The sequence below is a fragment of the Rhipicephalus microplus genome, chromosome 10 (genome assembly GCF_043290135.1).
Source record: "Rhipicephalus microplus isolate Deutch F79 chromosome 10, USDA_Rmic, whole genome shotgun sequence".
Classification (NCBI taxonomy): Eukaryota; Metazoa; Arthropoda; class Arachnida; order Ixodida; family Ixodidae; genus Rhipicephalus; species Rhipicephalus microplus.
In genome coordinates this window covers 26,805,418-26,821,938 of record NC_134709.1, presented here as the reverse complement: position 1 = coordinate 26,821,938, position 16,521 = coordinate 26,805,418, and the positions used below count along the sequence as shown (strand labels likewise).

General features: G+C 45.1%; 1 protein-coding gene across 1 annotated transcript in view; it reads right to left on the bottom strand.

Annotated features, from left to right (window-relative positions):
* Positions 1–320: 320 nt before the first annotated feature.
* The window catches only part of LOC119181257 (serine/threonine-protein kinase PLK2), a 29,332-nt gene continuing 13,131 nt past the window's right edge, over positions 321–16,521 (bottom strand). The window contains exons 7-10 of the mRNA XM_037432457.2: positions 15,564–15,720; positions 11,635–11,764; positions 9,583–9,696; positions 321–5,758 (exon numbers count right to left, since the gene is read on the bottom strand). Of these exons, the coding sequence (XP_037288354.2) occupies positions 5,534–5,758; positions 9,583–9,696; positions 11,635–11,764; positions 15,564–15,720 (626 nt within the window). The 3' untranslated portion in view covers positions 321–5,533. The remainder of the gene's footprint in view (positions 5,759–9,582; positions 9,697–11,634; positions 11,765–15,563; positions 15,721–16,521) is intronic.

Here is a 16,521-nt window from a genome sequence, read left to right as displayed (position 1 = left end):
AGCAAGCTACATCTACCACTTACCATTGCCAATGGCGATTTCGGGGGAACTATCGTGTTTTCAGATGGTGCAATGAGCGCACCTCACCAAATCGTCACAATGCGGCGACGCGTGCTGATGCATTCATCTCCCACGCGTACTTTGCCCCACAGAGAGAGGGGGGTAGAGGCTCACGCGTCCGCGTGTTAATCTCACGGTGCAGAGAATCACGTGCCTTGGGCTTTCACATGAACGATTCTGTTCTAGTTACCGGGCACTTGAAGGTCACTGCACAGTCTCTGCTTGCACAGGCACAGCATGAAATGAAATACTCTTTACACTTTCTGTGTGAAAATAGACTGATTTTATTGTACGTAGCAACACATTGGAAGCAACGAACACAGAAAGGATTCATGATAGATACAAACACGAGCCAAAATGTAAAGAAACATCACACAAATAATACAAGTCTGACCTGGAGTCGCAATCTCCAGTGGAAAAAAGGTGGGAAGACCTTCAGTTTGCAAAGAATACAAACGCCAGCTATCTCTCTGGCAAGTTGAAGACGAAGTCACCAGTGATTATTTTGTCCATCAAAAACAGTTCCTGCAAAAAATAGCGCAGGAAACTGGCGAGGACTACAGAGTATTGACATGAGGGGGGAAAAAAAGGTGGGATAAGACACCAGGAAGGTGAAAATAGAGAATGCCAACTGGGGAAAGGTCTCAATGAAATGGCAACACCTAGTAAAATAGTTAGGTTAAAAATAGAGCTACACAAAATGGCAGTGGCCTCTGAGGCATACTAACCTACTAAGCATATATGATTTTAAACAAAATCCCAATGTGACATGGAAAACAGGCGCAAGTGTAGTAGATGCAAAAATCTTTGAGTACTAGATATGTCACAACAACTAGGCCTAACATGAGATGTCCCAGTTGTGTGCGGCAAAGTGACGCTGAGGCGCAGTGCTGGGTTATCATAATGCCCTTCCATGACCGCAGCCAACATGCACAAGTAAGCAGAAAAAAAAAATCGTGCAGTGAAATGTGTGCTACGTGACAAGCTTGACTGCCATCGTACGGACCTACACAATACGTGCACACACCCGTCACGACATCGACGATCTTTTGTTAGTTATAACCCAATAATCGGGACCCTCGTGCTTCGAATCGCACATGAATGCCTTCAATGGCCACCAAAACCAACAACGTGAAATTTGCGAGCCCTGTCAGCTTAAACATGCAAGTTTGCACATTGGAGCCGACAGTGGCGCACACATTTCAACAATTGTGTGCACCTTTTGTTGTTGGCGAACATCCTTGCATTCGATGCGGTTACTTGACCATTAACCAAGTGGTATCCTTGACTAATTCACTAATTACTACTAAGCATGCAATCAGCTTCGCGAAACGTTGTGCTACTCGGCACTGGCTAGTCAAGGTGTATGACCAACTGTTCCCAACAAATGTTTCACAACAGTGCCAGAGGAGTCTCCTAGCAAAGTCGCACAAAACTCGGCAGTGATCATATCTTCAAATGAGATCGCTTGAGAATACCACCGAAAAATTCCTGCTTTTGTTGCAGCTGGCTTGCAATGAAGCCAGGTTCTCCAGATTATGCACACACAAAAACAAACCATGCACCTACACGATTAGCCAGCCAATCGTGAGGGAAAGCGCATGCTCTTTGGAGTTAAGTTCCATGTAGTGAAGGTGAAGAAGGAGCACGAGGAGCAATGTCTCGGGCCCTTGTCACTGGCTTTTGGAGATTTCGCTAGCTGAACCTCACACACATGCACACATTGGAAGAGAAACACCGACTTGAGTGGCCAACTGACTGACGGCAAACCGAAGGTGGCTCTTCGGACGACGTCCTTCTCCCACGAGAGGCACAGGAGGTTGTAGGAACAACGCCCATGGTTCCTCGAGGCAGTCAATACAGCGAGTGCAAGCGCAAACGAACAAAGAACGAAAGCCGCAAGGAAGGGCTTCTTTGGCAACACATCAGCTAGGCATGCCCGCGACATGACTAGGTCAGAATGGGCTTCCGCACTACGATCATTCTTTTTCTCAGACATGTTGCACGTGTCCTTCGAGGCGAGGAAATAACCAGCTGTGAAACACTCCGATCGACCACACTCGTCGAGATAACTAACACAGTTCATCATATCACCTAACTTTTTGAGCCGATACAAATGGCAATCTAATCTAAGAAAAATCTGGCCTTTCCCTGGAACTACAGGTTTGAGCACCTCCACAATGATATACAGTTCTCGTACTATACAATTTTTCCCAAGCGAACTGACGGGCAAGACAAGAAATGTTCAAAATATTTTGATACCAATGCAGTGTCACTATCATATGCCTCTGTTAGTGGCACCATGCTTATAACACAACAAAACTCATTATATTCGGGAAAAAAAAGCACGAAAGGTTACACAGAAATGTAACCTTTCATTTCCAAAACGTAATGCAGCAAATGTGAAAAACAGGACTTCATATGAATTCAATTTAACAGTGATGATTCCATGTTTAGAACTTAAACAAAATATGCCTTTCCGACGTGAGTATCTCGTTAAATTGTGAACTCGCAGTGCAACACGCAGGTCATTGGAATGAAAACTTTGCACATCGGTTGCCTGTGAATGGTTATGTTCGCTTATGCAGAAAATATTATGCTTTTGATTTATGCAGATGCTGTCATGTGATGAGCAAAGTGCATGGGTGATATTTCGTGACTTCTTCTTTTGTAAAGTAAGTTTTAGTGTAAAAGAAGTGTATAATAAACGTAAGTGTTTGTAAAGGCTACACGTAAAACCACGTCGTACAAAAAGTAAATTGCATTTAAAAAAAAATGGTAAGCACTTTTTTTTTCTTTTAAACCACAGTGTTGCAGCTCTATGTTGGGAGCATTAGCCGAGTGCTTGGCATTTGTGAAAACTTCAACACTCGGGCAGATGGGTGCAAAATAAAAGCTGTACCATGAGCATTTAAACCGTGTCAGGACAATGCAAGGACAAGCTTGCCGGGATTCCTTCTGTATGCAATTGCACAGCAAGCATGAGTACGACCTTTGGATGAGACCACTTTTGTGTTTGTTTGTTTTTTTTCAGCACCTAAAGTTTTGCCTATGCTGATAAAAAAAAGAGAAAAAAACTGCATTGACAAAACAGTTCTCAAGAACTTGAGACACATTGTAAATAAATTATTCCCCCCCCCCCCCCTTTTCTTTTGGCAACATCACCATTATTTACTTATGTCCACATAGACAGTGAAATCATTCATGCACAGCAACATTATTATAGAGCCACTGTTTCCCACACTCTCATTGCAGTGAACTTTGACAACCTTTGTGACCCTCCCACTGCCCGAAAGAAATTGCCTTTAAATATTTAGTGTGATAGACACACTTTTGAACCTTTTTTTTTTTTGAAAAAAAAAAAGCAATATTGCACATTACAGATATCAATTTCTACACACCAAAGCAAATTGACATCACTGAATTGGCACATTAAAAGTTCAATTTGTACACGACTGCACACATGTACAAAAAGTGTACAACAGGCAGTTGGAAAATTTTAGCACATTTCTTTTTGTGATGGCTAACATATGCTCATTACAATGGCACAACATTTTTGAAAGCTTGTCTTGCTTAGCTGCAGCTTTCTCTTTTGCCTCAAAATATCTCCGACCTGTTAATAGGCCGACATCACAGAACGTCGTAGTTACCAGTTGAGACTACTACATGCTGCTTTTCCGAGCCTGCCATTGGTATCAGTGAAGGATGCTTGTTCAGCACTCACAATTGAATGGTAATGTATAATAAGCAGCTTGGAATGGTAAAAAAACAACCAAGACGCAGCCACGCTGTTATTAACAGGTTCGAGACCTTTGCTCCTTACTGTAATGAACGACTGAAAGCTGCAGCTGCACAGTTAGTACAACAGGCACACATTCGCTTTGACCCAGAAAGGTACAAAGAGCCGGGGAAAAAACTGCCTAATAACACAGCGTGTATCGGTCCGCCCTTCCACGATTCGATCCTCTTGCAGTGGCTCTGCTAGCTAGAAAAGTTATTGCTGGCATGTTGGCAACATGTACAAAACATATTTTGTACATTATGATAGTATTACTAGCGAACTGCCAATTGGACGACCAATTACTCGTGAATAAGAAATGAAATGTACTAGAGCTGTTGCATCAAGCCAATCACAGACTCTTTTACATACCTAAAAATTATTTAGACGGTCTTAAAGAGAAAGCATGGGTGAATTCATCCGCACGCTCAAGCGTACGCTCATGGAAACGACAATCGAACGGCATTACACTAAAAACAATTTCTTGAAGGACGCCAGAATGGGCAAGAATATTACAGCATGCCCTTATTTCGAGTGGAGATCTGATACCCGAAACAAGTTTCACATCGGAGCACGGCAGCATCTAGCGTGCGAGCGACTTGCACAAAACCACATGAAGCCGTGCCTCCCAACCCACAAAAAGGAAGACAAAAAGAAAGACTGTACCTAGCATGGAGCAGCAGCCTCAGGGGGAAAGAGCATATTTTCCTGTTTCGACGTTTAGTCAGCTACGAAAATCTGCATCATCAGCTGTTTCTACAGCCCCAGTCACTAGGAAACTACAACTATGCCATTCTTGACTCGTGTTACCCATGCAACAGAGAAGACACACAGACACTACTACAAATGCTGACACCCAATGTTTGTGGTCTCTTCATTTTTCTACTAATGTTGCATCTCTGTTGCTAGGGCTACGCGAGTCAGGAAGAAACTAGGCATTTTCACAGCACTTCTTACAACCCCGCCATGAAGCAGCTGACGAAAAGAAAGCCCCCTAGCTGCTTTGACTAAAGATTTGCCCTGAGAGCTCAACAAGATGAGTAAGTTGGTATGCACACAACAAGATACGTTTTATCCTTTGGCCATTGTGCACTGGCATTGATGCTCACAGCCCTAGAGAAGCGCTCTCTGGTAAGGCACTTTCGCAAGTCCTCCGCAAGTTGTGTCATTCAAGCTGTCAAGAGCACAAATCGCAGCGCACATGCCTTCTTGGACATTCAATGTAAAAAGCCAACCTTGCAATACCCTCCCAACAGCCTGTTCTTTCAGAAACCATTCCTTCAGGCATGACACAAGGGGCACCGTGGATGAAGTATACGGATGCTGGCTTAATCAACACACAATCGACAAGCACGTCACTCTGATCGAAACTTCACCACAACCCTAACGCCGTGAAACGTGACCCCTGTGTGAAAGCACCGGACATGCGATACAACCTTATGTGGAGAAAAAAAAAAGAAGGAAGGGCCGGTTTTGATAACACCTGGATAACAGAAGGGCTTTCTGACTAATTGCTGAAAGGCACACTACTCATCAGGTGGCAAATTCACAAAGCACCACTATAAAGGCAGAAGATTGTACGCGCAAATGCGGCAGCTTGCGCCTACATCGGCTCTCTTCGGTTTCTGTCGCGGTGCGCCAGCCATTCGGTTATCGAAACTACCAACTATTCGGTGTCTACACTTTGACTGTGCATCAGGCATTGCGGCGTGGGTCACGCTGCTCCAGCTCGGCGAACTCCTGCAGAGCACCCAGAGCGAAGCGTAGCCTCTCCTGAAGGGCCTCGTCACAGCCGAAGCGGGCGATGGCAGCCAGGGTGTAGGCCACCGTGCGTCGCCGCTCGTCGATGTACAGGACCAGGGGGCGCTCCGTTCGCTCAGCGCTCAGCACCAGCTTGGTGTGATCGCCAAAGAAGTTGACCTGCGAAATCGGTCCGAAGTCCCGTTGTAGAGAAAAACTTGTGTCTGGGCTAGTTGGTACACGCTTGGTGAAACACAAAAAAGATTTTTACCTTCAAGGAAGGACAGAAGACAGAACAAAAATAGTGCATTCTTGATGACCTTTTCTGTTCTGTCTTGAATACTTCCTTAGTGATACAAGCACTTTTTTGCATTCCAGTTGCAGAGCTTGTAGCAGGCTGGCACACACATACAGAAGACATACAGGCGACGGAGTCACTGGCAATCCGGCTAATGACATCAGTCAAGAGAGCGTGTCTATTTTCACCAGTTGATACTCATACGCATTTGAGGAGGCAATGCCGGTGCGTTCTTATGTTGCCCCCAATTCCAGAGAATTTCAAGATTTTGTTTGATTTATAAGAAATTGTCGCAAATATGACTCAGGCCAGCATAACCACTTGCATAGTGGTTCTTATTGTTTTTCAGGGTCACAACATCATAGACAGCTCTGCATGATTGCCAATAAAGTATTTAGACATCAGCTGTCATACTGATAGCCGTTATTATAAAACATGCGCACGCGTATGAAATTAAGGGACGAAATGTGACAGCTGAATGCCTCTTCTGAATCTTAGAACACTTTACCACATGACATCATAATACTGCGACGAGCGCGTTTAGGACGAATGATGCATGCGATAAACTACGACCAGGCCGTCTTCAGTGTTTTATTGCGATAGAAATTACATATGGACACTCTCAGCTGATTTTTGCCGTCGCCGTCATGTCTCGAATATGTATAAGTATATATACATAAAATAGTGTATATAAATAGTATACATAATATACAAATGGTATACATAAATAGTGTATATATATAGAAAATGCACAAAGAAAAAGAAATCAAAAGAAAATTTTCACGGCACCCGCCGGAGATTCGAACCAGTGACCTCTCGCTTCTTAGCGCACGCTGCGCTGAGGAGCGAAGGGTCACTGGTTCGAATCTCCGGCGGGTGCCGTGGAAATTTTCTTTTGATTTCTTTTACTGGTTGATGGGAAAGTCATACATGCTTTCCCAACAAGACCACGCCGCTCATACAGTCCATCGCACAAAACAGTGAGCTACGTATATACATCATTTGCCGCTAGCTTTCTGTCAATGTATTTATAAAAAACATTCTTGAATAAAGCATGTACTTTGTTCAGACAAGTCATACGTGCTTTCCCTAAACATTGAAATGGTCAATGGCTTGATCAATGGAAAGGTGAGTTCACTGAAATGCATACATTTGGGTGAAAGGGGCATTCCAAAATGAAAGTTTCTGGTCCTGTCGTGCCTGTAAATTCTGTTCTTATCGAATTGCCAACCACCACTATCACTTTAGAGGAACAAACTTGACTCACTGTCCGGCATGAGTTGTGGTGACGCTTGCGCCACTAAATCATCGCATGGCTTCGTCATAACAGTCCACATCTCACCATGAACCTGGCGAGCCGACGAACTTCTTGCTGCACAACTTCCATGTGGTGAGCACACAGGATGTGCCGGTGATAGTCATTGGAGACTTCACCGTTAATGTACTTTGACATGAAAACCAGTGGCTTGTCGCATTCCTTGATGTCGAATTTGTACTTCGCCTCCTGTCTGACGTCACGCAGTCAACTATTCACAACACCTGCTAAGATATTGTGGTTACTGGGTTACTGTCTATTCAACAGAATCAACCACGTTCACTACATTTTGTATGCTTCCTAAATCTCCTAGCCTTAGTTCGTGTAACAACCCGATGTGTTGTTATCGCATTCATTGCTTAGACCTTGTGCCGAATCTGTGGCTTTGTTTTCTCTTTCTTCTTTGCTCAGTCAGTGTGCAGCTAGCTCAGCTGTTTTGCAGACAGGCAATCTTCATTTGTGTCAGTTTCTTCCGTAAAAATGCAGGTGTTCAGCTAGAAGAAACAAAGGCACTAAGTCGAATCTTGCTGCAACGAATACCGCTGCCACGAAATTTCCGCCACAACATCAGTCGCCCATAGAGAACACTGCGAAAAATGACTCGTTACAATGAACACTTTTTCTGGGTACTTTCACAGCAACAAGGTTTCTGCGAGTGCTACCAGATAAAAAAAAAGTGCCCCCCTCCCCCCCCCTCGCCGAGGATCGCTCCAAAATACCGCTTGTAACTGGACAATTTCTCGTTATTATACCCATGTGGCTGCATGACAACCTCCGCAACCACAGATCATTCACCCACCACGATTATTTGGGCGGATCTGATGCATGTGCGGGCCATGGTAGAATCGTTTTTCAAGAACCCCCGCCATGTTTTTGACGTAGAGCTCAAAACGAAACTCATCATCGTCACTGGCCTTGCGATCCGGAATGACAACCAGAGCATTATGAGGCATAAGCACGGCAAGCATGCACCCAGTCCATCTGCTGCAACTGCTGTGAACACAAGAGCAGTCGTGTCGACGCGTTCATGGGTGACCAAGAAAGTACGCGCACGTCTTAACGTACATGCACCGATGCAAAGGAAGCTGCGAACAAAACTGTGGTAGATCACAAATAGCAACAACGCAGTTCTGAAGGCACACAAACAGCCAGCGCGCAGAGACTGAAAATAGAACTAACGTTTGCCACAACTGCTCTGCAGAAAACTGTGGTTGCTACTGTCATGATCATCAATAGGAAATAAGCTCTGAAGGTATGTGGCTAGCACACTAGGAGATTAGAGGCAATAATGTCGTGAAACGACACAGTGTGGAGCTTGGACACTTAGTTCTCTGTTGCCCTTCGTGAAGCTTTGTCGCACTCACTCACGACGCTGCCCACTCAGCGTGCTTCAAGGGTAGCTTGATTATTGTACTTGCTTGTGTGTGACCTACCCCTGCATATAGCAGGCCTTCCACCCCCTACAAACAGCGGGATATTAGTAAAAAATATATGCTTGTGCATTGACACAAAGCTGGCTTTCTTGCACTACTGTAAATGCACGCCATGAAACCACCTTGCATACCAAATATGCATAAAACCTACATTCAGAGTTTAGTTCCAAATTTTCTGTCTATTTTGTGCATGTTGTATGGGAGAAAATGCATTCACTCAGTGTGAAGCCACGTATGTCTGAGTTGACAAGAATTCAATGCAAACCATACTGCATGCGCTTTATGAAACCAAAGGAACAGTCATAATCATCATACCTTCCTAACTTCTGTGGTCTATGCATGAAATTGGGCTGCAACGATATTTCGCAACATTTTCATGCGTCCCACCAATTTCATTGTAACGAGATATGACTGTGGATGGGCAAGCAAATGAGTTGACTGAATATTGTGCAGTGGGCAGTTTGAATCAAGCTGCTCTAAAATAAATTAAAAACATAGCGGGTTAATCAAAAATATATGATTTGTTTGAATTATCAAAGAGTCTACACTACTTTGACAAATTCCATGCAGCTAGAGGTGCCAAAATCAGGCAATATATTCGTAAGAGCACATGCCAAGGCAGCGCATAAAGAGCAGACGGTCGTGTTTGCTCTCCCTGGCAGTATGTCACAGTGTAGTGTGTTCAGTTCTGTAATAGTAATTAAAACATAACCGCTTGTTGCCTGTAGTACGGTCAAATATTAGTCAAAAATTCGACAAAAGAAAAAAAATGTTCGCAAGCAATATGCAATGATCATTGGCACACACTCTACTAGCAAATATTTTCAACTAATTGCTAAAACAAGCATACAAACTAAACCTCCACACCACCAGAAAAAGAAAGCACGAAGGCTGTGCGAATGCACACATCACGCAAGTCTGTAGAGACACTCATCTCAAAATTATGGAGTGAACTCACCTGAAGCATGGAGCAGCTGAGCTGCATGACGACCGCTCGATCCGTGCGCATCCAGCGCTGGAGGTACACGAGGGGTTTCTTTTTGCGGCCAGAACCTTTCGGCACATCTCCACCCTAGAGAGAAGGAACCACCCATTAGCAAAATAGTGATTTGCCCTCTTGACGTTCCCCTTTCACAGGGTGACCAAAACGTCGGAAATTGTATCAAGAGACTGACCTTTCTTAATCAGGATCACCAGTGACCAAACACAAGCCTGTATAAGTGTTTTAGTCAAGCTTCGAATTCACTTCATGCTTTTACCCTTTTGTCGCCCAGTTCTAATACAGTCGGCGACCGATTTTCTGGACTCCAAAAATTCGGACTTGTTGGATATTCCGGACTTCATAAATGCACCTTCGGGGATCCCATAGAGCTAATGCATTGTTTCGACCGATTTTTCGGGCGAATTCGCCCCTGAAAGTTCGATTTTTCGGACTAAATCGCTCGTTTTGTGCCACGCCCCAAGCCATTGTGAACGCCGCCATGTTGGATTTTCCGTCGGCTTGGCTAAGCTTGGTCTTCAGATGCCTTTCCTGCCTCCGAGATTGGAATGCGCACGCCATATTTTAAGTTTCGGAGGCCGTGTTTGCTTTTTAAAAGACGCGGTGATGGATGCCGTTTTTTCGTCTTCCGTCAGCACTATCGTCATCACATTGCACGGGGAGGAGGCGAAAGAAGGATTCTTTTATTGTCGTTGCAGCTTTTTTCAGTCCCCATTCTGCACGTGTTGTGTCGCGTAGCGTCGAGACGGACGTTGTGTGCTTCGCAGCGGCTATCTGCGGCATCGAATTTTGTGTTCTCGGTGCCATGGCTCCGCCATCTGTGCCATCGCGGGAGCCAGGTGGTGTGAAGAAGCGTGGGAAGTATACGACCCTGACGATGGAGAAGAAAGCTGCCATAATCAAGCTAATAGAGAGTGGACGTTCACAGCTAGATGTCGCCGAATGACGGTCGACGCTGCATGGCGGTCGTCGGCGGCAGAGATCGCCAACGCGGTGACAATTTTGTCGAGCGTTTACGGCGACGATGTCACCTTGGCGCAAATACGGGCAAACCAAATTGCCTCCAAGCGTAGTTTGAGGCAAGGCAGCATCAAGGACTTTTTTAAACCTGCCTGATGCAATAAACTTCAGATTTTTGGCGAAAACAAATTTTTCGGACTGTTCAATTTTTCGTACTTTTTTTCGGTCCCCGCCAGGTCCGAAAAATTGGTCGGCGACTGTAGACATATACCACGAGAGCCTTTGGAGAAGACAGTAACGATAGATAGAATAGTGTAGCCAAATTGCTGTGGCAAGTGAAATTTTACAAGATTGCTAATCTCCGAGGCACACATGACACACAAAGGGCTTCATACAAAGGACTTGACAAACAAAGACAACTGCTGAATATAGAAATTTCCATAACACTGAAAAAACAAGGAGGCTTAGAAAGAATTGCTAGGGCGGAAATTACTGCATCTGAGCAGGGACGTGAGCTCACAGAAAAGAGGGAGCATTTTTGTCCCATGCTCAATTTTTAACATGGCAGAACTTTTTGGAGAAACAGTGTTCGATGTGCGTCGTTGCTTCACTGGTTTTCTTGAGACTACTGAGAGTACTGGCAAATTTTATTAGAAATTTTGTTTAGCAAAGCATCAGGTCTTTTTCTTCCAACATGGGGGTGGCTTGCCCCCTGCTAAAGTGCGTTCCATCAAGTTGTCAATACTCATCCTAATATGTTACTTCTGCTGTGAACAATAATTTTTTTTATTCTGTAGTTAAGCATTTACATTAACGGAGTAAAGCCACTTGATCTCCAAGCGGGCGGCACAAAAAGAAGGGATGTTTCCAACATAAACTGGGAGCAAATTAAGGCTTCACTTTTGTGGGTAAAGCGTTATTGCATGAGCTTCCACCCCAGAATTTCTTTTTAACCTATTTGTGAAAATACACAAAATACACACATAAAGCATAAAAAATTATCAATTTGGGCAGAAAGAACTTGACAAGCAGCCCCGGCCTCTGAATTACCTCAGTCAGGTTTTCTTCCATGTAGTGAGCGAAATACTTGAGCAGACCGTACTTCTCTTGCAGACTTGGAGGCAGGCTAGATGGGGCGTGGGCCTCCATTGATCCTTGGCTGTCTCGATATTCAAGACGCCTACAGAGAAGCACAAAAAGGCCAAGCCTTAGTTAAATGCACAGTTAAAATGTAGGAGGGCTTTGTAATCATTAACGAAGAGCTTATGTTAGTAAGGAGTGGATGTCTACCAAATTTACACGTTAATAAATCGACCCATTTCGTCTCAATTTCAAATCTGAAGTGAGGGGTCGACCTAAAATCGAAAACTAGTTTCGGTTGTCAAGTCTTTCTAAAAACAATGCCCGCATAATCCTGCAAAGCTAGCTTTCCTGAACAGCTTTCAAGCTCTGCCCTGAAGCCAACTTTGATTTCGTTTCTTTCGGGGACATTGTACATACATAGATACAAAACACTTTATTAAAGCACCAGAGGGACTAGTTGGCCCTCCGCGATGGCTTGGGCCTTCCACACAGCCAGTAATTGTCGACCCAAGTCCGGGCTGTGTAAGCTCCAGTACCACAAGTCCTCGCCACAAGAATCAGTGCCCACATTCGCAGGGCACTGCCAGAGCATGTGAGCTAGCGAGAAACTCTCGAGGCCCCAACGAAGACACTATTCATGAAAGTCTGGCTCTATTCCACGATGCTTTCACGGGCAGAAATATGTACCCGTCCTGCAGGAGCCGAAAAGCGATTCCCTGGGCTCTGTTGAGCCTAGCTTTAAGAAGGGGAAAACGCCTCCGACTCGGCTTGTAGCTATAATTCTTTTTTCTTTTTCTTTTTAATGAAATTTGCTCATGCTCTGCCCCCCCCCCCCTCTTTCTGCCGTGCGATTTTAGGGAGGGGAGAGGGCGACCTGCATTCAAGTCGACTTACAGTCATATAAATACGGTTGATTAGCATTTTTCTTTACCGTTCAGCCTCCTGAACCTTCGAAGTCAGCTTTTCATAACTTAGACAAGTCCACAAAGTTTGCCTGCCAAGAAAATTTATACCATAATATGCAGCCTTTCTTTAAACTTTTGGCCTGTCCAAATATGACGATAACGCTACTGAGACTTGGCAATGTCACACTCTGCAGGCTGTTTATGCACTACAGTAAAAGCTCGTTAATTCGAATTCCATGGGAACGCTGAGCAATTTCGAATTAAACAAAACTCGAAATAATGAAAGTGAGCAAAAATGGGTGGATTTCGGGGGTGGGGGCACGAAAAATATTCATTGGCCAAAAAAGTCGGCGATGACCATCTGCTTCTTTTCTCTGAATGCCACAGCTGCGGCTCTCTGTTCCAGCGCGTGGACGCGGCGCAGGGAATCCTCTTCACCCTCTTCGAAGATGAAGAAGAGACGCGCCACATTAAGTGCCTCCATCACCGCAGAAGCTGACGGGCGCACAGGCGCTTCATCATTTTCGTCTTCCTCACCTTCTGGCTCTTCAGCAACAGGCTGCGCACCAGCTACTTGAGCGATAATGTCCTCGTCAGTCAGGGCACCACACACCGATGTCAACTTCAACATAATCGGCAAAACGTACGCCCCGAAGAGTGTCGCGCAATGCCACTGACATGAGCTCCTCAGCCCCATCCACGTCGACGTCACAACTATCCTGTGCACATCCAGCTGCAAATCCACTGTGGCGGAAACAGTTTGCAATTGTGGTCGCGGTCACCTGTTCCCATGCGTGCACCAACATGTGCATGGCAGTGAGCAGCGTAATGCCGAAGTCCTTCCTGTCGCCCGCGCACAAAATCATTCTCTACAGCACGTGTCGCCTATAAAAGCACTTGATGTTCCTTATCACAACCTGGTACATTGGCTGTAAGGCCGCAGTCGTATTTGCTGGAAGGAACACTAACTTTGTTGCTCTCAGCTCAACATCGACTTTGTGCGCCGAACAGTTGTCGACAACAAGAAGAACGCGTCTGCCGCCCAGTTCCATTCACCTGTCGAATTTCAGTAGCCACTTCCTGAATAGGTCACCTGTCATTCAGGATTTCTTGTTTGCGGCGTACTCCTTCGGCAGTGGCCGAATGTTTTTGAAGCACCGTGGCTTGAGTGCTTTGCCAATCACAAAAAGGGGGACCTTTTTCGTACCGGTCATATTTGCGGCGACCAGAACAGTGACTCGCTCTTTGCTGCGCTTGCCGCCGGCACAGCTGTCTCCCTTGTAGGTGATCGTCTTGTCTTGCTGCAACTTGAAAAATAATGTTGTCTCGTCAGCGTTAAACACACCCTGTGGTGAGTAGCTCTCCAAGTACTGCTACAGGGTGTCGCTTTTCCAAGTAGCGCATGTTTCGGCGTCCACTTCCGTTGCCTCGCCGAATAATGTGCGGAATACGAGATTGTGCCGCTCCCTGAAATGATGAAACCATCCCTCGGAGGCGACAAAGTCTTCAATGTCCAAGCGCAGGGCAAAATCGGCTGCCTTGGCCATGATGATAGGGCCGCTCAATGCGAAACTCTGGGCTCTCATTTCTTTAACCCAGATAATCAAAGCTGACTCCAGTTCCGGGAACTTCGCTGTCCTTAGCCTTTTTCGACTGGCGCCGAAATCCTCGGCTTCATAGGCATTTTCAATGGTCGTCCTGTTGCGTATGTAGGTTGACAACGTGCTCGGAGGTATGCCGTGCTTCCTCGCAATTTCGTATTTGCTCGAGTTCCCTTGGTCAACCTTTTGCAAAATTTACACCTTCTCCTTGAAAGTCTTCACGCAGTAGTTTCCCCGCGGCATCTTGCAACTTCGATGCGGAATAAGACGGCTTGACGGCGTGAACGAACAACGTGCTCGAGGAACAAATTGACGCTGCCGGGTGCGGCCTAGGACTGCTACGACTACTCCGCCGACTCCTCAGCGTCCCGCGGGTCCAAGTGGCGCCAGGCGCTGAGATAGCGGGAGGGCTACAGAAAAAAAAATTGCTCCCTGGATTTTGGAGGCCATACTTTGCTCGCCCTTTGCTCAGAGGCCACTTGAAGCTCGAAAAAACCGGTCGTGCCACCTATCGTTCGGCCGTAAAAGCTTCCACTAGTGTTTGACGATGATGACGCTCGGCGGCGCGCGCTTCGAATTGTCCGTAGAGGCAGCAATTTCTGTTCGAATTAACGAATCGCTTTACACATGGTCTCCTATGCACTGCGGACCTGACTGCGGCGACCATTTCAAATTATCCAAAATTTCGAATTAATGAGGTGTGAATTAAAGAGCGTTCACTGTAACAAGATTCACCAGCATAGCCATGTGCAGCATTCTCCATCGGGGAGAGAAGCAAACTTTCACTGCAACAACCTTCTGCTCTTTCCGATATCCTCCCACTGGGACCCCCATGTTCAGAATGCAGTGTAGATACGCAATGTTAGGAAGGAGGCCTCCAGCCCTCCTTCATGTGTGCCCGCCTATGTTTCCCAGTACAAAATACACGCTACAATTTCCAAGCCAAGTCTACAGAATGGCTGAAGTAAAAACCTGGACACTATTTAGAGTGGTTGAAGTGGCGAATAAAAGCCCACATGGTCAGAGGAACGCATGTCTGGCACACTTCTTTCAAGCACATTTCAACCATTTTTTAAACCATTCACAACATGGCTATCCGATTTTATAATCCCTAAATTTAAATTTTTCCATTTTTGTTTTTTATAATAATTGTCACCATGCACAGGAGGTCCCACTCCAGCTGCTAACTATTGGACCTCCTTGTGTGTATACATACCATGTAATTACTATTGTTTACAAACAGGAAGAAACATTATCTTTTTTCCAATGACATCAAACAATGCCTTAACGGCTGGGCACAAGGACAAGGCACGCAGAAGCAAAAGCGCTGCCAGAAAACCACAAATGTGAAGGTTAATAAAATCATCCTAACACAAGAACGACTACTCACAGGCGGTCCGCCGAGAAGCTCAGGTGCGTGGCATCGTTGAAGAGAACGCCGACTGTACGATCAGACAGCTGGAAGCCAAAGCCAAACTTGTTGGAGTAGTCAATCCATTTGGTCACAAGCAATGCTGAACCCGCCCACGGTGGTGGCACACCGCAATCTGCAATTTCAGGAATCGTAACTCTCATTGCTTGGACGATGCACAACAGCCTGCTGCTACTGCAAGCACCACAAAAAGTGACGGCTAGTACTACTAAAGCCACCGTAACCTTCGCACCACAGTCTTCAAGCCCACCGTGACAAAAAACTGCTAAAGCGACCGCTAAAGGCACTTTACGTCAGAGTGAAAGATCAATGTTTCAGAATGTCTAAAACATCAATACTATCAACAGCAGAGCTCTATTAATCGAGAAATTAAGGTAAATGTATGCCACCATATGCACCACAAGTGGGACATTTTGAAATGAACTCAATGACGTCAAGAGCCCCTAAACAATTAATCAGTAGTAATCAAGCCAGCTGCAAAAAATTAAAAAAAAAAACCTTCCATGCATTGCAACGAGTAATAAAATGTCGCTAGTCCATTTCTGTTTAATTTATAAGAAGAAAAAAACCATTGGCGTTACCAAGGAGAACAGCGTGTGTGGTTTAAAACTTCCGTTCTCACCTGGTTCGACAGGATAGGTGATGCCACCTAGCGGGCCTAGTTGAACCAGGCAAGCACAAAATTTTTATTACAGAAACATCATGCATTTTACTTCAGGTGTGAATGCCTTGCTGTAAAATTCACACCAGAATTGATTAGGAATCACACCAGAATTACTTACGGTAAATGGGAGCTGAAAAAAACTGCATTTTAATCAGTCCTGCACTGTGAGCTCTTATGTCATTAATTATCTGAACTGTACTTAGCTCATATAAGCCCATATAAATCACTTTTAAGCTTCACAAAAAAAAAAAT